Raw genomic sequence first — 20,979 nt, 5'->3', positions numbered from 1 at the left:
ATTTATTAGCTTTATTGTAACAAAACGCAGAGTTTTGGGGATATTTCTGTCAGTACAGGCCAAGACCGCAGCCACCACTCCTCCCGTTACTGCCAGGCTCCCCCGGGCAGCGGGGCAGAGCTCTGTGCGCCTTTTTATTATTATTCATTAGCTTTATTGTGACAAAACGCAGAGTTTTGGGGATATTTCTGTCAGTACAGGCCAAGACCGCAGCCACCACTCCTCCCGTTACTGCCAGGCTCCCCCGGGCAGCGGGGCAGAGCTCTGTGCGCCTTTTTATTGCTATTTATTAGCTTTATTGTGACAAAACGCAGAGTTTTGGGGATATTTCTGTCAGTACAGGCCAAGACCGCAGCCACCACTCCTCCCGTTACTGCCAGGCTCTCCCGGGCAGCGGGGCAGGGCTCTGTGCGCCTTTTTATTATTATTTATTAGTTTTATTGTGACAAAACGCGGTGTTTGGGGATATTGCTGTCAGCGTGGGCCAAGGCCGCAGCCCACCTTTGAAACTCTAACTCTAACCCTAACCCGAAAATGCCCCCACGGAGCTATCCCTAACCCTAACTGGAACCCTTACCCTAAGCCTAAGCCTAACCCTAACCCTAAAAGGCCCCCGTGTAGCTGAGGTAACCCTAACCCTAACCCTAATTAGGACCCCAGAAAACACGTACGCCGTCACTTTCTCCCATCCAAAAGTGCTCCCAACGGAAGCCTTTGGGTACACCTGGACTCCCTTGGGGACCCCTTACGCAACCCCACAAGCAACAGGACTCTGCGCCTTCTCTCTTTCCAAACAACCCGAAACGTAACCCTAACCGGAACACTGAGCCGAACCCTAAGTAGGACCCAAGACAACACGGACGGCGCCACTTTCTCCCATCCAAAAGTGCTCCCAACAGAAGCCTTTGGGTACACCCGGACTCCCCTGGGGAGCCTTTACACAACCCCACACACAACACGACCGTGCTTTTCATGGCTATGTTATTCCAAAATGAAAACTGTTCTGAAATGATGGTTTGCTCCACAAACATGCTCTTAGGGCTGGTTGGTTTGCTTGGTTTTTGTTTCATTTTTTTTTTTTTCTGAAAACATCCAGAGGCAACAACGGGAGGCTGCAAGAGGAGACGTTCAGGCTGAATATCAGGAAATGTGTCCTTACTTAGAAATGTGGTCTGGCTCTGGAACTAGCTCCCGCTGAAAGGTTGCGTGGCACAAAGGCTGCCAGAGTTCAAGAAGCGTTTGGACAATGATCTCAGACACATGGCAGAGCTTAGTGATATGGTTTAGTGGAGGACTGTTAGTGTTAGGTCCGAGGTTGGACTCGGTGATCTTGGAGGTCTCTGCCAACTTAGATGATTCTGTGATTCTGTGAGTAATGGGTGGTTCTGTGTGGAGCCAGGAGTTGGACCTGCTGAGCGTTGTGGGTCCCTTCCACCTTGCTATGACTCTATGATTACAGGACAAAAGAAGGCGATTTAGCCGAACGCCTAATGGGAACGCCATTCATCCTCACAGCATATGAGGCCTTACATCCCGACACCACGCGACACCACACCTCCCAACACCATGAAATGCCAAACACCCCAAGGCAATGGGCGACCAAACATCCCACCAACATGGGGGGCCAACCACCCCAACACCACGGAAGGCCATACCGCCCAGCCCCATATAAGGCCATACCGCCCAGCCCCATATAAGGCCATACCGCCCAACTCCATATGACGTCATGCTGCCCCATGTGAGGCACACCGCCCATCTCCATATGACGTCATGGTGCCCCGCCCTCCATTGTGAGGTCATGCCCGCACACAGTATAAATTGCACGCGCACGCACCCATGGCCAGTAGCAGACGCTGTCTCCGCACCTGTGCGACTGGGACGGAAGGCAGTAGACGCTACAGGGTCAGGGGCTGCCGCCCCTCGCAGACCCAGCGAAGGTGACCGTCAGTGGCCAACGGCCACAGCAGTCACAGGCCAACAAACTTACTTCTTGTACCCGCGGCCATGGTGCGGGACGTTGCAGGCCGGGGACTGACGGGGCCCAGCCGCCCCGCGCCCCGACGGGGCCCAGCGCAGCTCCCTGGCAACCCTGCGCAGCAGGAGGAGCGCCGGCAGGAGCTGCAGGCACTGCGGGCCAAACTGGATGGCGAGCGGCTCCACAACCAGGAGCTGCGGCGCCACTTCGCCGCTGAGATCTCCAAGATGAAGGAGGCGGCAAAGAGGGAGCAGCAGCTGATGGTCCAGCAGCTGCAGTGTGAGTGGGAGAAGCAGCAGGCCCTCGACATACAGCGGCTGCAGGAGCTGCAGTGGCAGCAGCGCGCAGCGGAGACCCGGCAGCTGCTGCGGTGGAAGGAGGCCGAGCTGCTGGCGGCGCAGGAGATGCTGCAGCAGGAGCGCGACGCTGCCCTGCACCAAGCACGGGAGCTGCAGCGGCAGCTGGCCGACGAGCTGCGAAGGCCCTGCAGGAGCAACACGGCGGCCCACGCCAAGCTCCAGGATGTCCTCAAGGAGCTGCGCTGGGAGACGCACGGGGACCAGCCCGCCCGCATCCGCTACCTCCAGCATGAGCTGGAGCTGGAGAAGAGGCTCTTCATCAAATACATCGTGGCGGGCTTCGAGGGAGAGCAAGAGGACAGCCAGGGGACGACGGGCCGAGAAGACAGAGAAGGGCCCTGGGGCAAGGCACAGCCAAAGAAGCCAACACAGGCTCCGTCCTCCCAGAACACACCTCAGCAGGGAGCCAAGGAAAGCTGCAGCACAGAGCAGGGCAGCAGCCGCCACCCTGTGAAGGACGCTCACGGCCAGGTGAGGAAACAGGCTGAGGAAGCTGGGCGTCTTGAGCCTGGGGAAGACAAGGCTCCGGGGAGACCTCAGGGCGGCCTGCCAGTCCCTAAAGGGGGCTACAGGAAAGCTGGGGAGAGACTCTTTGTCAGGGAGTGCAGTGGGGGGATCCGAGGAACGGCTTGAAGCAGAAAAGGGCAGGTTTGGGTCAGGTATAAGGAAGAAATCCTTCCCCGGGAGGGCGGCGAGGCCCCAGCGCAGGCTGGGGGTGCCCCATCCCTGGGGGGGCCCAAGGCCAGGCTGGACGGGGCTGGGGGCGGCCTGGGCTGGGGGCAGGGGTGGTGCCCATGGCAGGGGCTGGAACGAGGTGGGCTTTGAGCTCCCTTCCAAGCCAACCTTTGCTCTGATTTGGTGTTTGCAGGTGCCAGAGCCTTCCGACGAAGACCTGCTGCTGCCGGGCAGCACGTGCCCCGGGATGATGAAGCAGCACACCCGCCTCCAGCGTGCCCTGAGCGACCTGAAGAGGCTACGCCAGGCCCTGGAGGCAAAGAAATGCCTCGTGAGAGAGGGAAGCACCCAGGAAGCGTGCCAGGAGGTACAGAAGCTCCAGGAAGCCACAGAAAAACTGGTGGCACTTACCGAGCAGCTGGAGGAGAAATGCAGATCCCTGCAGGAGACCATCCACCAGGCCAGCAAGACTCCAGGGCCTCTGCCCAGCCAGAGCTCCGCCGAGGCGCCGCCACCTTGCCAGAGTGCCCCCAGCCCAAGGGAGGAGGTGCTGGTTGCCCAGCTCACGCAGCTGAGCAAGGAAAACAAGAGACTGGAAGAAGAAAATTCTCGCCTCCGAGGGCAGGTGGACTCAGCGATGGAAGTCCAAGCTGAAAGTGCTGACCTGAAGAGGCAGCTACAGCAAGTGGCAAAGGAGCAAAACTCCGCCCTGCGACAGGTCAGCAAGCTTCAGGCCCAGCTGCAAGAGGCAGAGCGCCAGCTGCAAGCGCTCAAGGAACTTGCAGACAGAGGGCCACAGCTGGAGAGAGAACACCTGGAGGCACAGCTAGCGCTCCACAAGGAAGAGCAGGAGCTCGAGAGCTTGCGGAGGGCTCAGGCAGAAGGGAAGAGGCAGCACGAGGAAGCCTCGCAAATGTTACGAGCCCAGGTGGCTGACCTGCAAGATCGGTGCCACCACCAAACTGAACAACTCCAGCTGCTCGCTGAGGAACTGCAGCGGCTGAAAAGCGAGCAATCCAGCCCTGCCATTACCCATCTGCCACAGTTACCAACTACCACAGGTACCACCCACACAGTCACCTCCAAATCCGAGTCGGCAGAGGACAGCCCAGGGCCCTGCCTTCCTTCAGAGGAGGACGCTGCAGATGAGACCCAAGGAGCGGAAACGCAGCAAGAGTCCTTCATCCTGCAGGTGCCAGTGGGACAAGGACCATTAAGGATTCGGAAATTCCTGGCTCGGTACAGCTATGACCCTGCTGATAGTCCCAACAAGCAGCCGAAGCTAGAGCTTCCCCTCACCGCAGGACAGTTTGTTTATGTCGTTGGGGAGATGGATGAGGACGGCTGGTATATAGGAGAGCGGACGGACGGCAGAAGAGGGTTCGTCCCCTCCAATCTGGTGGAAGAAGTTCTCGATGACCTCACCTTGACGCCAGTGCCTCCAGAGCTAAGGGATCTCCTTCTGGACACAGATGATGAGGAGAGTTCCACCGACAGCTGCAGCAGCAGTGGCGAAGCCGGGGATGATCCGGACAAAGAAATCTGTCCCGGTGCGCTGGCTGAAGAGCCCCTTGCAGAAGCCTTCCTGAAGGCGCTGCGTGATGGGCCAATCAGTCCCCGTGCGCTGGCTGAAGAGGCCCTTGCAAAAGCCCTCCTGGAGGAGCTGTGTGATGGGCCAATCTTTCCCGGTACGCTGGCTGCAGAGGCCTTTGCAGAAGCCTTCCTGAAGGAGCTGTGGGATGGGCCAATCTGTCCCGTTGCGCTGGCTGAAGAGCCCCTTGCAGAAGCCTTCCTGGAGGAGCTGTGTGATGGGCCAAAAGAGGAAGAAGAAACCTCCAGCGCAGGAAACAGTTATTCCCGCTACCCTTTCTGTCTGTCACCCATTTTGGAGGACGAGGAAGAAGATCGGGATGGGGGTGCCGAGGGTTTCAAAAATCAATAAACTGTGGATAATGATGAACCTGGCCTAGGTGATTCTTCTCCAGAATGTTTATAGAAATGGAAAAGCATTTCTTTGCCCTGCAGCTAACTGCACGCTGCAACAGGTTGGCCAGAGAGGCGGTCGAGTTCTTGGAGGCCTTCAAAAGCCACCTGGATGCGGTCCTGGGGACCTGCTCTGGGTGGCCCTGCCAGAGGTGGGGTTGGGACAGGCGCACTCAGAGCTCCCTTCCCTCAACCTCTGATTCTGGGGACGGAAAAGAGACCCCCAGCGAGGCCCTGCAGAGCCTCAGACCTCCTCGGGGCACTCTGGAGGGCCACAGGGCCTGCGGGGCCCCTTTCACGGCTTGTGGAAGCCCCCCATCACCAGCTCGTGTCACGGGGACTTGTCACAGCCCGGGGCAGTGGGCGCCCAAACCCTTCAGAGGCCGGAGCCACCACGCCGAGGGGGAGCTCCTCCTGTTACTGCCAGGCTCTCCCGGGCAGCGGGGCAGAGCTCTGTGCGCCTTATTATTATTATTTATTAGCTTTATTGTGACAAAACGCATGGGTTTGGGGCTATTTCTGTCTGTACAGGCCAAGACCGCAGCCACCACTCCTCCCGTTACTGCCAGGCTCTCCCGGGCAGCGGGGCAGAGCTCTGTGCGCCTTTTTATTATTATTTATTAGCTTTATTGTGACAAAACGCAGAGTTTTGGGGATATTTCTGTCAGTACAGGCCAAGACCGCAGCCACCACTCCTCCCGTTACTGCCAGGCTCTCCCGGGCAGCGGGGCAGGGCTCTGTGCGCCTTTTTATTATTATTTATTAGCTTTATTGTGACAAAACGCGGTGTTTGGGGATATTGCTGTCAGCATGGGCTAAGGCCGCAGCCCACCTTTGAAACTCTAACTCTAACCCTAACCCTAAAATGCCCCCACGGAGCTATCCCTAACCCTAACTGGAACCCTTACCCTAAGCCTAACCCTAACCCTAAAAGGCCCCCGTGTAGCTGAGGTAACCCTAACCCTAATTAGGACCCCAGAAAACACGTACGCCGTCACTTTCTCCCATCAAAAAGTGCTCCCAACGGAAGCCTTTGGGTACACCTGGACTCCCTTGGGGACCCCTTACGCAACCCCACAAGCAACAGGACTCTGCGCCTTCTCTCTTTCCAAACAACCCGAAACGTAACCCTAACCGGAACACTGAGCTGAACCCTAAGTAGGACCCAAGACAACACGGACGGCGCCACTTTCTCCCATCCAAAAGTGCTCCCAACAGAAGCCTTTGGGTACACCCGAACTCCCTTGGGGAGCCTTTACACAACCCCACACACAACACGACCGTGCTTTTCATGGCTATGTTATTCCAAAATGAAAACTGTTCTGAACAAAACGCAGAGTTTTGGGGATATTTCTGTCAGTACAGGCCAAGACCGCAGCCACCACTCCTCCCATTACTGCCAGGCTCCCCCGGGCAGCGGGGCAGGGCTCTGTGCGCCTTTTTATTATTATTTATTAGCTTTATTGTGACAAAACGCAGAGTTTTGGGGATATTTCTGTCAGTACAGGCCAAGACCGCAGCCACCACTCCTCCCGTTACTGCCAGGCTCTCCCGGGCAGCGGGGCAGAGCTCTGTGCGCCTTTTTATTATTATTTATTAGCTTTATTATGACAAAACGCAGAGTTTTGGGGATATTTCTGTCAGTACAGGCCAAGACCGCAGCCACCACTCCTCCCGTTACTGCCAGGCTCCCCCGGGCAGCGGGGCAGGGCTCTGTGCGCCTTTTTATTATTATTTATTAGCTTTATTGTGACAAAACGCAGAGTTTTGGGGATATTTCTGTCAGTACAGGCCAAGACCGCAGCCACCACTCCTCCCGTTACTGCCAGGCTCTCCCGGGCAGCGGGGCAGAGCTCTGTGCGCCTTTTTATTATTATTTATTAGCTTTATTGTGACAAAACGCAGAGTTTTGGGGATATTTCTGTCAGTACAGGCCAAGACCGCAGCCACCACTCCTCCCGTTACTGCCAGGCTCCCCCGGGCAGCGGGGCAGAGCTCTGTGCGCCTTTTTATTATTATTCATTAGCTTTATTGTGACAAAACGCAGAGTTTTGGGGATATTTCTGTCAGTACAGGCCAAGACCGCAGCCACCACTCCTCCCGTTACTGCCAGGCTCCCCCGGGCAGCGGGGCAGAGCTCTGTGCGCCTTATTATTGTTATTTATTAGCTTTATTGTGACAAAACGCAGAGTTTTGGGGATATTTCTGTCAGTACAGGCCAAGACCGCAGCCACCACTCCTCCCGTTACTGCCAGGCTCTCCCGGGCAGCGGGGCAGGGCTCTGTGCGCCTTTTTATTATTATTTATTAGTTTTATTGTGACAAAACGCGGTGTTTGGGGATATTGCTGTCAGCGTGGGCCAAGGCCGCAGCCCACCTTTGAAACTCTAACTCTAACCCTAACCCGAAAATGCCCCCACGGAGCTATCCCTAACCCTAACTGGAACCCTTACCCTAAGCCTAACCCTAACCCTAACCCTAAAAGGCCCCCGTGTAGCTGAGGTAACCCTAACCCTAACCCTAATTAGGACCCCAGAAAACACGTACGCCGTCACTTTCTCCCATCCAAAAGTGCTCCCAACGGAAGCCTTTGGGTACACCTGGACTCCCTTGGGGACCCCTTACGCAACCCCACAAGCAACAGGACTCTGCGCCTTCTCTCTTTCCAAACAACCCGAAACGTAACCCTAACCGGAACACTGAGCCGAACCCTAAGTAGGACCCAAGACAACACGGACGGCGCCACTTTCTCCCATCCAAAAGTGCTCCCAACAGAAGCCTTTGGGTACACCCAAACTCCCCTGGGGAGCCTTTACACAACCCCACACACAACACGACCGTGCTTTTCATGGCTATGTTATTCCAAAATGAAAACTGTTCTGAACAAAACGCAGAGTTTTGGGGATATTTCTGTCAGTACAGGCCAAGACCGCAGCCACCACTCCTCCCGTTACTGCCAGGCTCTCCCGGGCAGCGGGGCAGAGTTCTGTGCGCCTTTTTATTATTATTTATTAGCTTTATTGTGACAAAACGCAGAGTTTTGGGGATATTTCTGTCAGTACAGGCCAAGACCGCAGCCACCACTCCTCCCGTTACTGCCAGGCTCCCCCGGGCAGCGGGGCAGGGCTCTGTGCGCCTTTTTATTATTATTTATTAGCTTTATTGTGACAAAACGCAGAGTTTTGGGGATATTTCTGTCAGTACAGGCCAAGACCGCAGCCACCACTCCTCCCGTTACTGCCAGGCTCTCCCGGGCAGCGGGGCAGAGCTCTGTGCGCCTTTTTATTATTATTTATTAGCTTTATTCTGACAAAACGCAGAGTTTTGGGGCTATTTCTGTCAGTACAGGCCAAGACCGCAGCCACCACTCCTCCCATTACTGCCAGGCTCCCCCGGGCAGCGGGGCAGGGCTCTGTACGCCTTTTTATTATTATTTATTAGCTTTATTGTGACAAAACGCAGAGTTTTGGGGATATTTCTGTCAGTACAGGCCAAGACCGCAGCCACCACTCCTCCCGTTACTGCCAGGCTCTCCCGGGCAGCGGGGCAGGGCTCTGTGCGCCTTTTTATTATTATTTATTAGCTTTATTGTGACAAAACGCAGAGTTTTGGGGATATTTCTGTCAGTACAGGCCAAGACCGCAGCCACCACTCCTCCCATTACTGCCAGGCTCCCCCGGGCAGCGGGGCAGAGCTCTGTGCGCCTTTTTATTGTTATTTATTAGCTTCATTGTGACAAAACGCAGAGTTTTGGGGATATTTCTGTCAGTACAGGCCAAGACCGCAGCCACCACTCCTCCCGTTACTGCCAGGCTCTCCCGGGCAGCGGGGCAGGGCTCTGTGCGCCTTTTTATTATTATTTATTAGCTTTATTGTGACAAAACGCGGTGTTTGGGGATATTGCTGTCAGCGTGGGCCAAGGCCGCAGCCCACCTTTGAAACTCTAACTCTAACCCTAACCCGAAAATGCCCCCACGGAGCTATCCCTAACCCTAACTGGAACCCTTACCCTAAGCCTAAGCCTAACCCTAACCCTAAAAGGCCCCCGTGTAGCTGAGGTAACCCTAACCCTAACCCTAATTAGGACCCCAGAAAACACGTACGCCGTCACTTTCTCCCATCCAAAAGTGCTCCCAACGGAAGCCTTTGGGTACACCTGGACTCCCTTGGGGACCCCTTACGCAACCCCACAAGCAACAGGACTCTGCGCCTTCTCTCTTTCCAAACAACCCGAAACGTAACCCTAACCGGAACACTGAGCCGAACCCTAAGTAGGACCCAAGACAACACGGACGGCGCCACTTTCTCCCATCCAAAAGTGCTCCCAACAGAAGCCTTTGGGTACACCCGAACTCCCTTGGGGAGCCTTTACACAACCCCACACACAACACGACCGTGCTTTTCATGGCCGTGCTATTCCAAAATGAAAACTGTTCTGAACTGATGGTTTGCTCCACAAACATGCTCTTAGGGCTGGTTGGTTTGCTTGGTTTTTGTTTCGTTTTTTTTTTTCTGAAAACATCCAGAGGCAACAACGGGAGGCTGCAAGAGGAGACGTTCAGGCTGAATATCAGGAAATGTGTCCTTACTTAGAAACGTGGTCTGGCTCTGGAACTAGCTCCCGCTGAAAGGTTGCATGGCACAAAGGCTGCCAGAGTTCAAGAAGCGTTTGGACAATGATCTCAGACACATGGCAGAGCTTAGTGATATGGTTTAGTGGAGGACTGTTAGTGTTAGGTCCGAGGTTGGACTCGGTGATCTTGGAGGTCTCTGCCGACTTAGATGATTCTGTGATTCTGTGAGTAATGGGTGGTTCTGTGTGGAGCCAGGAGTTGGACCTGCTGAGCGTTGTGGGTCCCTTCCACCTTGCTATGACTCTATGATTACAGGACAAAAGAAGGCGATTTAGCCGAACGCCTAATGGGAACGCCATTCATCCTCACAGCATATGAGGCCTTACATCCCGACACCACGCGACACCACACCTCCCAACACCATGAAATGCCAAACACCCCAAGGCAATGGGCGACCAAACATCCCACCAACATGGGGGGCCAACCACCCCAACACCACGGAAGGCCATACCGCCCAGCCCCATATAAGGCCATACCGCCCAGCCCCATATAAGGCCATACCGCCCAGCCCCATATAAGGCCATACCGCCCAACTCCATATAAGGAACTGCCCAACTCCATATAAGGTCATGCTGCCCCTTATAAGCCATACCGCCCAACTCCATATAAGGCCATACCGCCCAACTCCATATGACGTCATGCTGCCCCATGTGAGGCACACCGCCCATCTCCATATGACGTCATGGTGCCCCACCCTCCATTGTGAGGTCATGCCAGCACACAGTATAAATTGCACGCGCACGCACCCATGGCCAGTAGCAGACGCTGTCTCCGCACCTGTGCGACTGGGACGGAAGGCAGTAGACGCTACAGGGTCAGGGGCTGCCGCCCCTCGCAGACCCAGCGAAGGTGACCGTCAGTGGCCAACGGCCACAGCAGTCACAAGCCAACAAACTTACTTCTTGTACCCGCGGCCATGGTGCGGGACGTTGCAGGCCGGGGACTGACGGGGCCCAGCCGCCCCGCGCCCCGACGGGGCCCAGCGCAGCTCCCTGGCAACCCTGCGCAGCAGGAGGAGCGCCGGCAGGAGCTGCAGGCACTGCGGGCCAAACTGGATGGCGAGCGGCTCCACAACCAGGAGCTGCGGCGCCACTTCGCCGCTGAGATCTCCAAGATGAAGGAGGCGGCAAAGAGGGAGCAGCAGCTGATGGTCCAGCAGCTGCAGTGTGAGTGGGAGAAGCAGCAGGCCCTCGACATACAGCGGCTGCAGGAGCTGCAGTGGCAGCAGCGCGCAGCGGAGACCCGGCAGCTGCTGCGGTGGAAGGAGGCCGAGCTGCTGGCGGCGCAGGAGATGCTGCAGCAGGAGCGCGACGCTGCCCTGCACCAAGCACGGGAGCTGCAGCGGCAGCTGGCCGACGAGCTGCGAAGGCCCTGCAGGAGCAACACGGCGGCCCACGCCAAGCTCCAGGATGTCCTCAAGGAGCTGCGCTGGGAGACGCACGGGGACCAGCCCGCCCGCATCCGCTACCTCCAGCATGAGCTGGAGCTGGAGAAGAGGCTCTTCATCAAATACATCGTGGCGGGCTTCGAGGGAGAGCAAGAGGACAGCCAGGGGACGACGGGCCGAGAAGACAGAGAAGGGCCCTGGGGCAAGGCACAGCCAAAGAAGCCAACACAGGCTCCGTCCTCCCACAACACACCTCAGCAGGGAGCCAAGGAAAGCTGCAGCACAGAGCAGGGCAGCAGCCGCCACCCTGTGAAGGACGCTCACGGCCAGGTGAGGAAACAGGCTGAGGAAGCTGGGCGTCTTGAGCCTGGGGAAGACAAGGCTCCGGGGAGACCTCAGGGCGGCCTGCCAGTCCCTAAAGGGGGCTACAGGAAAGCTGGGGAGAGACTCTTTGTCAGGGAGTGCAGTGGGGGGATCCGAGGAACGGCTTGAAGCAGAAAAGGGCAGGTTTGGGTCAGGTATAAGGAAGAAATCCTTCCCCGGGAGGGCGGCGAGGCCCCAGCGCAGGCTGGGGGTGCCCCATCCCTGGGGGGGCCCAAGGCCAGGCTGGACGGGGCTGGGGGCGGCCTGGGCTGGGGGCAGGGGTGGTGCCCATGGCAGGGGCTGGAACGAGGTGGGCTTTGAGCTCCCTTCCAAGCCAACCTTTGCTCTGATTTGGTGTTTGCAGGTGCCAGAGCCTTCCGACGAAGACCTGCTGCTGCCGGGCAGCACGTGCCCCGGGATGATGAAGCAGCACACCCGCCTCCAGCGTGCCCTGAGCGACCTGAAGAGGCTACGCCAGGCCCTGGAGGCAAAGAAATGCCTCGTGAGAGAGGGAAGCACCCAGGAAGCGTGCCAGGAGGTACAGAAGCTCCAGGAAGCCACAGAAAAACTGGTGGCACTTACCGAGCAGCTGGAGGAGAAATGCAGATCCCTGCAGGAGACCATCCACCAGGCCAGCAAGACTCCAGGGCCTCTGCCCAGCCAGAGCTCCGCCGAGGCGCCGCCACCTTGCCAGAGTGCCCCCAGCCCAAGGGAGGAGGTGCTGGTTGCCCAGCTCACGCAGCTGAGCAAGGAAAACAAGAGACTGGAAGAAGAAAATTCTCGCCTCCGAGGGCAGGTGGACTCAGCGATGGAAGTCCAAGCTGAAAGTGCTGACCTGAAGAGGCAGCTACAGCAAGTGGCAAAGGAGCAAAACTCCGCCCTGCGACAGGTCAGCAAGCTTCAGGCCCAGCTGCAAGAGGCAGAGCGCCAGCTGCAAGCGCTCAAGGAACTTGCAGACAGAGGGCCACAGCTGGAGAGAGAACACCTGGAGGCACAGCTAGCGCTCCACAAGGAAGAGCAGGAGCTCGAGAGCTTGCGGAGGGCTCAGGCAGAAGGGAAGAGGCAGCACGAGGAAGCCTCGCAAATGTTACGAGCCCAGGTGGCTGACCTGCAAGATCGGTGCCACCACCAAACTGAACAACTCCAGCTGCTCGCTGAGGAACTGCAGCGGCTGAAAAGCGAGCAATCCAGCCCTGCCATTACCCATCTGCCACAGTTACCAACTACCACAGGTACCACCCACACAGTCACCTCCAAATCCGAGTCGGCAGAGGACAGCCCAGGGCCCTGCCTTCCTTCAGAGGAGGACGCTGCAGATGAGACCCAAGGAGCGGAAACGCAGCAAGAGTCCTTCATCCTGCAGGTGCCAGTGGGACAAGGACCATTAAGGATTCGGAAATTCCTGGCTCGGTACAGCTATGACCCTGCTGATAGTCCCAACGAGCAGCCGAAGCTAGAGCTTCCCCTCACCGCAGGACAGTTTGTTTATGTCGTTGGGGAGATGGATGAGGATGGCTGGTATATAGGAGAGCGGACGGACGGCAGAAGAGGGTTCGTCCCCTCCAATCTGGTGGAAGAAGTTCTCGATGACCTCACCTTGACGCCAGTGCCTCCAGAGCTAAGGGATCTCCTTCTGGACACAGATGATGAGGAGAGTTCCACCGACAGCTGCAGCAGCAGTGGCGAAGCCGGGGATGATCCGGACAAAGAAATCTGTCCCAGTGCACTGGCTGAAGAGCCCCTTGCAGAAGCCTTCCTGAAGGCGCTGCGTGATGGGCCAATCAGTCCCCGTGCGCTGGCTGAAGAGGCCCTTGCAAAAGCCCTCCTGGAGGAGCTGTGTGATGGGCCAATCTTTCCCGGTACGCTGGCTGCAGAGGCCTTTGCAGAAGCCTTCCTGAAGGAGCTGTGGGATGGGCCAATCTGTCCCGTTGCGCTGGCTGAAGAGCCCCTTGCAGAAGCCTTCCTGGAGGAGCTGTGTGATGGGCCAAAAGAGGAAGAAGAAACCTCCAGCGCAGGAAACAGTTATTCCCGCTACCCTTTCTGTCTGTCACCCATTTTGGAGGACGAGGAAGAAGATCGGGATGGGGGTGCCGAGGGTTTCAAAAATCAATAAACTGTGGATAATGAGGAACCTGGCCTAGGTGATTCTTCTCCAGAATGTTTATAGAAATGGAAAAGCATTTCTTTGCCCTGCAGCTAACTGCACGCTGCAACAGGTTGGCCAGAGAGGCGGTCGAGTTCTTGGAGGCCTTCAAAAGCCACCTGGATGCGGTCCTGGGGACCTGCTCTGGGTGGCCCTGCCAGAGGTGGGGTTGGGACAGGCGCACTCAGAGCTCCCTTCCCTCAACCTCTGATTCTGGGGACGGAAAAGAGACCCCCAGCGAGGCCCTGCAGAGCCTCAGACCTCCTCGGGGCACTCTGGAGGGCCACAGGGCCTGCGGGGCCCCTTTCACGGCTTGTGGAAGCCCCCCATCACCAGCTCGTGTCACGGGGACTTGTCACAGCCCGGGGCAGTGGGCGCCCAAACCCTTCAGAGGCCGGAGCCACCACGCCGAGGGGGAGCTCCTCCTGTTACTGCCAGGCTCTCCCGGGCAGCGGGGCAGAGCTCTGTGCGCCTTATTATTATTATTTATTAGCTTTATTGTGACAAAACGCATGGGTTTGGGGCTATTTCTGTCAGTACAGGCCAAGACCGCAGCCACCACTCCTCCCGTTACTGCCAGGCTCTCCCGGGCAGCGGGGCAGGGCTCTGTGCGCCTTTTTATTATTATTTATTAGCTTTATTGTGACAAAACGCGGTGTTTGGGGATATTGCTGTCAGCGTGGGCCAAGGCCGCAGCCCACCTTTGAAACTCTAACTCTAACCCTAACCCTAAAATGCTCCCACGGAGCTATCCCTAACCCTAACTGGAACCCTTACCCTAAGGCTAAGCCTAACCCTAACCCTAAAAGGCCCCCGTGTAGCTGAGGTAACCCTAACCCTAACCCTAATTAGGACCCCAGAAAACACGTACGCCGTCACTTTCTCCCATCCAAAAGTGCTCCCAACGGAAGCCTTTGGGTACACCTGGACTCCCTTGGGGACCCCTTACGCAACCCCACAAGCAACAGGACTCTGCGCCTTCTCTCTTTCCAAACAACCCGAAACGTAACCCTAACCGGAACACTGAGCCGAACCCTAAGTAGGACCCAAGACAACACGGACGGCGCCACTTTCTCCCATCCAAAAGTGCTCCCAACAGAAGCCTTTGGGTACACCCGAACTCCCTTGGGGAGCCTTTACACAACCCCACACACAACACGACCGTGCTTTTCATGGCTATGTTATTCCAAAATGAAAACTGTTCTGAACAAAACGCAGAGTTTTGGGGATATTTCTGTCAGTACAGGCCAAGACCGCAGCCACCACTCCTCCCATTACTGCCAGGCTCTCCCAGGCAGCGGGGCAGGGCTCTGTGCGCCTTTTTATTATTATTTATTAGCTTTATTGTGACAAAACGCGGTGTTTGGGGATATTGCTGTCAGCGTGGGCCAAGGCCGCAGCCCACCTTTGAAACTCTAACTCTAACCCTAAAATGCCCCCACGGAGCTATCCCTAACCCTAACTGGAACCCTTACCCTAAGGCTAAGCCTAACCCTAACCCTAAAAGGCCCCCGTGTAGCTGAGGTAACCCTAACCCTAACCCTAATTAGGACCCCAGAAAACACGTACGCCGTCACTTTCTCCCATCCAAAAGTGCTCCCAACAGAAGCCTTTGGGTACACCTGGACTCCCTTGGGGACCCCTTACGCAACCCCACAAGCAACAGGACTCTGCGCCTTCTCTCTTTCCAAACAACCCGAAACGTAACCCTAACCGGAACACTGAGCCGAACCCTAAGTAGGACCCAAGACAACACGGACGGCGCCACTTTCTCCCATCCAAAAGTGCTCCCAACAGAAGCCTTTGGGTACACCCGAACTCCCTTGGGGAGCCTTTACACAACCCCACACACAACACGACCGTGCTTTTCATGGCTATGTTATTCCAAAATGAAAACTGTTCTGAACTGATGGTTTGCTCCACAAACATGCTCTTAGGGCTGGTTGGTTTGTTTGGTTTTTGTTTCGTTTTTTTTTTTCTGAAAACATCCAGAGGCAACAACGGGAGGCTGCAAGAGGAGACGTTCAGGCTGAATATCAGGAAATGTGTCCTTACTTAGAAATGTGGTCTGGCTCTGGAACTAGCTCCCGCTGAAAGGTTGCATGGCACAAAGGCTGCCAGAGTTCAAGAAGCGTTTGGACAATGATCTCAGACACATGGCAGAGCTTAGTGATATGGTTTAGTGGAGGACTGTTAGTGTTAGGTCCGAGGTTGGACTCGGTGATCTTGGAGGTCTCTGCCGACTTAGATGATTCTGTGATTCTGTGAGTAATGGGTGGTTCTGTGTGGAGCCAGGAGTTGGACCTGATGAGCGTTGTGGGTCCCTTCCACCTTGCTATGACTCTATGATTACAGGACAAAAGAAGGCGATTTAGCCGAACGCCTAATGGGAACGCCATTCATCCTCACAGCATATGAGGCCTTACATCCTGACACCACGCGACACCACACCTCCCAACACCATGAAATGCCAAACACCCCAAGGCAATGGGCGACCAAACATCCCACCAACATGGGGGGCCAACCACCCCAACACCACGGAAGGCCATACCGCCCAGCCCCATATAAGGCCATACCGCCCAGCCCCATATAAGGCCATACCGCCCAGCCCCATATAAGGCCATACCGCCCAACTCCATATAAGGAACTGCCCAACTCCATATAAGGTCATGCTGCCCCTTATAAGGCATACCGCCCAACTCCATATAAGGCCATACCGCCCAACTCCATATGACGTCATGCTGCCCCATGTGAGGCACACCGCCCATCTCCATATGACGTCATGGTGCCCCGCCCTCCATTGTGAGGTCATGCCAGCACACAGTATAAATTGCACGCGCACGCACCCATGGCCAGTAGCAGACGCTGTCTCCGCACCTGTGCGACTGGGACGGAAGGCAGTAGACGCTACAGGGTCAGGGGCTGCCGCCCCTCGCAGACCCAGCGAAGGTGACCGTCAGTGGCCAACGGCCACAGCAGTCACAGGCCAACAAACTTACTTCTTGTACCCGCGGCCATGGTGCGGGACGTTGCAGGCCGGGGACTGACGGGGCCCAGCCGCCCCGCGCCCCGACGGGGCCCAGCGCAGCTCCCTGGCAACCCTGCGCAGCAGGAGGAGCGCCGGCAGGAGCTGCAGGCACTGCGGGCCAAACTGGATGGCGAGCGGCTCCACAACCAGGAGCTGCGGCGCCACTTCGCCGCTGAGATCTCCAAGATGAAGGAGGCGGCAAAGAGGGAGCAGCAGCTGATGGTCCAGCAGCTGCAGTGTGAGTGGGAGAAGCAGCAGGCCCTCGACATACAGCGGCTGCAGGAGCTGCAGTGGCAGCAGCGCGCAGCGGAGACCCGGCAGCTGCTGCGGTGGAAGGAGGCCGAGCTGCTGGCGGCGCAGGAGATGCTGCAGCAGGAGCGCGACGCTGCCCTGCACCAAGCACGGGAGCTGCAGCGGCAGCTGGCCGACGAGCTGCGAAGGCCCTGCAGGAGCAACACAGCGGCCCACGCCAAGCTCCAGGATGTCCTCAAGGAGCTGCGCTGGGAGACGCACGGGGACCAGCCCGCCCGCATCCGCTACCTCCAGCATGAGCTGGAGCTGGAGAAGAGGCTCTTCATCAAATACATCGTGGCGGGCTTCGAGGGAGAGCAAGAGGACAGCCAGGGGACGACGGGCCGAGAAGACAGAGAAGGGCCCTGGGGCAAGGCACAGCCAAAGAAGCCAACACAGGCTCCGTCCTCCCACAACACACCTCAGCAGGGAGCCAAGGAAAGCTGCAGCACAGAGCAGGGCAGCAGCCGCCACCCTGTGAAGGACGCTCACGGCCAGGTGAGGAAACAGGCTGAGGAAGCTGGGCGTCTTGAGCCTGGGGAAGACAAGGCTCCGGGGAGACCTCAGGGCGGCCTGCCAGTCCCTAAAGGGGGCTACAGGAAAGCTGGGGAGAGACTCTTTGTCAGGGAGTGCAGTGGGGGGATCAGAGGAACGGCTTGAAGCAGAAAAGGGCAGGTTTGGGTCAGGTATAAGGAAGAAATCCTTCCCCGGGAGGGCGGCGAGGCCCCAGCGCAGGCTGGGGGTGCCCCATCCCTGGGGGGGCCCAAGGCCAGGCTGGACGGGGCTGGGGGCGGCCTGGGCTGGGGGCAGGGGTGGTGCCCATGGCAGGGGCTGGAACGAGGTGGGCTTTGAGCTCCCTTCCAAGCCAACCTTTGCTCTGATTTGGTGTTTGCAGGTGCCAGAGCCTTCCGACGAAGACCTGCTGCTGCCGGGCAGCACGTGCCCCGGGATGATGAAGCAGCACACCCGCCTCCAGCGTGCCCTGAGCGACCTGAAGAGGCTACGCCAGGCCCTGGAGGCAAAGAAATGCCTCGTGAGAGAGGGAAGCACCCAGGAAGCGTGCCAGGAGGTACAGAAGCTCCAGGAAGCCACAGAAAAACTGGTGGCACTTACCGAGCAGCTGGAGGAGAAATGCAGATCCCTGCAGGAGACCATCCACCAGGCCAGCAAGACTCCAGGGCCTCTGCCCAGCCAGAGCTCCGCCGAGGCGCCGCCACCTTGCCAGAGTGCCCCCAGCCCAAGGGAGGAGGTGCTGGTTGCCCAGCTCACGCAGCTGAGCAAGGAAAACAAGAGACTGGAAGAAGAAAATTCTCGCCTCCGAGGGCAGGTGGACTCAGCGATGGAAGTCCAAGCTGAAAGTGCTGACCTGAAGAGGCAGCTACAGCAAGTGGCAAAGGAGCAAAACTCTGCCCTGCGACAGGTCAGCAAGCTTCAGGCCCAGCTGCAAGAGGCAGAGCGCCAGCTGCAAGCGCTCAAGGAACTTGCAGACAGAGGGCCACAGCTGGAGAGAGAACACCTGGAGGCACAGCTAGCGCTCCACAAGGAAGAGCAGGAGCTCGAGAGCTTGCGGAGGGCTCAGGCAGAAGGGAAGAGGCAGCACGAGGAAGCCTCGCAAATGTTACGAGCCCAGGTGGCTGACCTGCAAGATCGGTGCCACCACCAAACTGAACAACTCCAGCTGCTCGCTGAGGAACTGCAGCGGCTGAAAAGCGAGCAATCCAGCCCTGCCATTACCCATCTGCCACAGTTACCAACTACCACAGGTACCACCCACACAGTCACCTCCAAATCCGAGTCGGCAGAGGACAGCCCAGGGCCCTGCCTTCCTTCAGAGGAGGACGCTGCAGATGAGACCCAAGGAGCGGAAACGCAGCAAGAGTCCTTCATCCTGCAGGTTCCAGTGGGACAAGGACCATTAAGGATTCGGAAATTCCTGGCTCGGTACAGCTATGACCCTGCTGATAGTCCCAACGAGCAGCCGAAGCTAGAGCTTCCCCTCACCGCAGGACAGTTTGTTTATGTCGTTGGGGAGATGGATGAGGACGGCTGGTATATAGGAGAGCGGACGGACGGCAGAAGAGGGTTCGTCCCCTCCAATCTGGTGGAAGAAGTTCTCGATGACCTCACCTTGACGCCAGTGCCTCCAGAGCTAAGGGATCTCCTTCTGGACACAGATGATGAGGAGAGTTCCACCGACAGCTGCAGCAGCAGTGGCGAAGCCGGGGATGATCCGGACAAAGAAATCTGTCCCGGTGCGCTGGCTGAAGAGCCCCTTGCAGAAGCCTTCCTGAAGGCGCTGCGTGATGGGCCAATCAGTCCCCGTGCGCTGGCTGAAGAGGCCCTTGCAAAAGCCCTCCTGGAGGAGCTGTGTGATGGGCCAATCTTTCCCGGTACGCTGGCTGCAGAGGCCTTTGCAGAAGCCTTCCTGAAGGAGCTGTGGGATGGGCCAATCTGTCCCGTTGCGCTGGCTGAAGAGCCCCTTGCAGAAGCCTTCCTGGAGGAGCTGTGTGATGGGCCAAAAGAGGAAGAAGAAACCTCCAGCGCAGGAAACAGTTATTCCCGCTACCCTTTCTGTCTGTCACCCATTTTGGAGGACGAGGAAGAAGATCGGGATGGGGGTGCCGAGGGTTTCAAAAATCAATAAACTGTGGATAATGATGAACCTGGCCTAGGTGATTCTTCTCCAGAATGTTTATAGAAATGGAAAAGCATTTCTTTGCCCTGCAGCTAACTGCACGCTGCAACAGGTTGGCCAGAGAGGCGGTCGAGTTCTTGGAGGCCTTCAAAAGCCACCTGGATGCGGTCCTGGGGACCTGCTCTGGGTGGCCCTGCCAGAGGTGGGGTTGGGACAGGCGCACTCAGAGCTCCCTTCCCTCAACCTCTGATTCTGGGGACGGAAAAGAGACCCCCAGCGAGGCCCTGCAGAGCCTCAGACCTCCTCGGGGCACTCTGGAGGGCCACAGGGCCTGCGGGGCCCCTTTCACGGCTTGTGGAAGCCCCCCATCACCAGCTCGTGTCACGGGGACTTGTCACAGCCCGGGGCAGTGGGCGCCCAAACCCTTCAGAGGCCGGAGCCACCACGCCGAGGGGGAGCTCCTCCTGTTACTGCCAGGCTCTCCCGGGCAGCGGGGCAGAGCTCTGTGCGCCTTATTATTATTATTTATTAGCTTTATTGTGACAAAACGCATGGGTTTGGGGCTATTTCTGTCAGTACAGGCCAAGACCGCAGCCACCACTCCTCCCGTTACTGCCAGGCTCTCCCGGGCAGCGGGGCAGGGCTCTGTGCGCCTTTTTATTATTATTTATTAGCTTTATTGTGACAAAACGCAGAGTTTTGGGGCTATTTCTGTCAGTACAGGCCAAGACCGCAGCCACCACTCCTCCCGTTACTGCCAGGCTCTCCCGGGCAGCGGGGCAGGGCTCTGTGCGCCTTTTTATTATTATTTATTAGCTTTATTGTGACAAAACGCAGAGTTTTGGGGCTATTTCTGTCAGTACAGGCCAAGACCGCAGCCACCACTCCTCCTGTTACTGCCAGGCTCTCCCGGGCAGCGGGGCAGAGCTCTGTGCGCCTTTTTATTATTATTTATTAGCTTTATTTTGACAAAACGCGGTGTTTGGGGATATTGCTGTCAGCGTGGGCCAAGGCCGCAGCCCACCTTTGAAACTCTAACTCTAACCCTAACCCGAAAATGCCCACACGGAGCTATCCCTAACCCTAACTGGAACCCTTACCCTAAGCCTAAGCCTAACCCTAACCCTAAAAGGCCCCCGTGTAGCTGAGGTAACCCTAACCCTAACCCTAATTAGGACCCCAGAAAACACGTACGCCGTCACTTTCTCCCATCAAAAAGTGCTCCCAACGGAAGCCTTTGGGTACACCTGGACTCCCTTGGGGACCCCTTACGCAACCCCACAAGCAACAGGACTCTGCGCCTTCTCTCTTTCCAAACAACCCGAAACGTAACCCTAACCGGAACACTGAGCCGAACCCTAAGTAGGACCCAAGACAACACGGACGGCGCCACTTTCTCCCATCCAAAAGTGCTCCCAACAGAAGCCTTTGGGTACACCCGAACTCCCTTGGGGAGCCTTTACACAACCCCACACACAACACGACCGTGCTTTTCATGGCCGTGCTA

General features: G+C 57.2%; 3 protein-coding genes across 3 annotated transcripts; all 3 read left to right on the top strand.

The window, feature by feature from the left end:
• Window positions 1-1,200: 1,200 nt before the first annotated feature.
• Window positions 1,201-4,260, top strand: LOC310887652 (uncharacterized protein; the record flags this gene model as incomplete). The annotated part of the gene is made up of 3 exons (XM_083813801.1): window positions 1,201-2,805; window positions 3,203-4,207; window positions 4,255-4,260. Exons 1-3 carry the CDS (start codon window positions 2,005-2,007, stop codon window positions 4,258-4,260), a joined length of 1,812 nt encoding a protein of 603 aa, XP_083669927.1. The 5' UTR covers window positions 1,201-2,004.
• Window positions 4,261-4,318: 58 nt separating this feature from the next.
• LOC310887670 (uncharacterized protein) lies at window positions 4,319-8,358 on the top strand. The gene is made up of 2 exons (XM_083813837.1): window positions 4,319-5,497; window positions 8,314-8,358. Exon 1 carries the CDS (start codon window positions 4,340-4,342, stop codon window positions 4,949-4,951), a length of 612 nt encoding a protein of 203 aa, XP_083669963.1. The 5' UTR covers window positions 4,319-4,339; the 3' UTR covers window positions 4,952-5,497; window positions 8,314-8,358.
• Window positions 8,359-10,376: 2,018 nt separating this feature from the next.
• Window positions 10,377-13,516, top strand: LOC310887636 (uncharacterized protein). Its single transcript, XM_083813785.1, has 2 exons — window positions 10,377-11,342; window positions 11,740-13,516. The coding sequence occupies exons 1-2, from the start codon at window positions 10,542-10,544 to the stop codon at window positions 13,486-13,488; spliced, it is 2,550 nt and encodes an 849-aa protein (XP_083669911.1). The 5' UTR covers window positions 10,377-10,541; the 3' UTR covers window positions 13,489-13,516.
• The last annotated feature ends 7,463 nt before the right edge of the window (window positions 13,517-20,979 follow it).

Source organism: Anser anser (genome assembly GCF_964211835.1).
Source record: "Anser anser genome assembly, chromosome: 28".
Taxonomy (NCBI): domain Eukaryota; kingdom Metazoa; phylum Chordata; class Aves; order Anseriformes; family Anatidae; genus Anser; species Anser anser.
Note: the sequence above shows the minus strand (reverse complement) of the source record. Positions and strands in the feature narration are given on the sequence as shown.

Bases quoted from the DNA above. Each gene is read 5' to 3' on its own strand.
- LOC310887670 (XM_083813837.1), top strand. From the start codon at position 4,340: ATGGATGAGGACGGCTGGTATATAGGAGAGCGGACGGACGGCAGAAGA.
- LOC310887636 (XM_083813785.1), top strand. From the start codon at position 10,542: ATGGTGCGGGACGTTGCAGGCCGGGGACTGACGGGGCCCAGCCGCCCC. The intron at 11,343-11,739 runs GTGAGGAAACAG...TGGTGTTTGCAG, and splicing joins TGAAGGACGCTCACGGCCAG to GTGCCAGAGCCTTCCGACGA.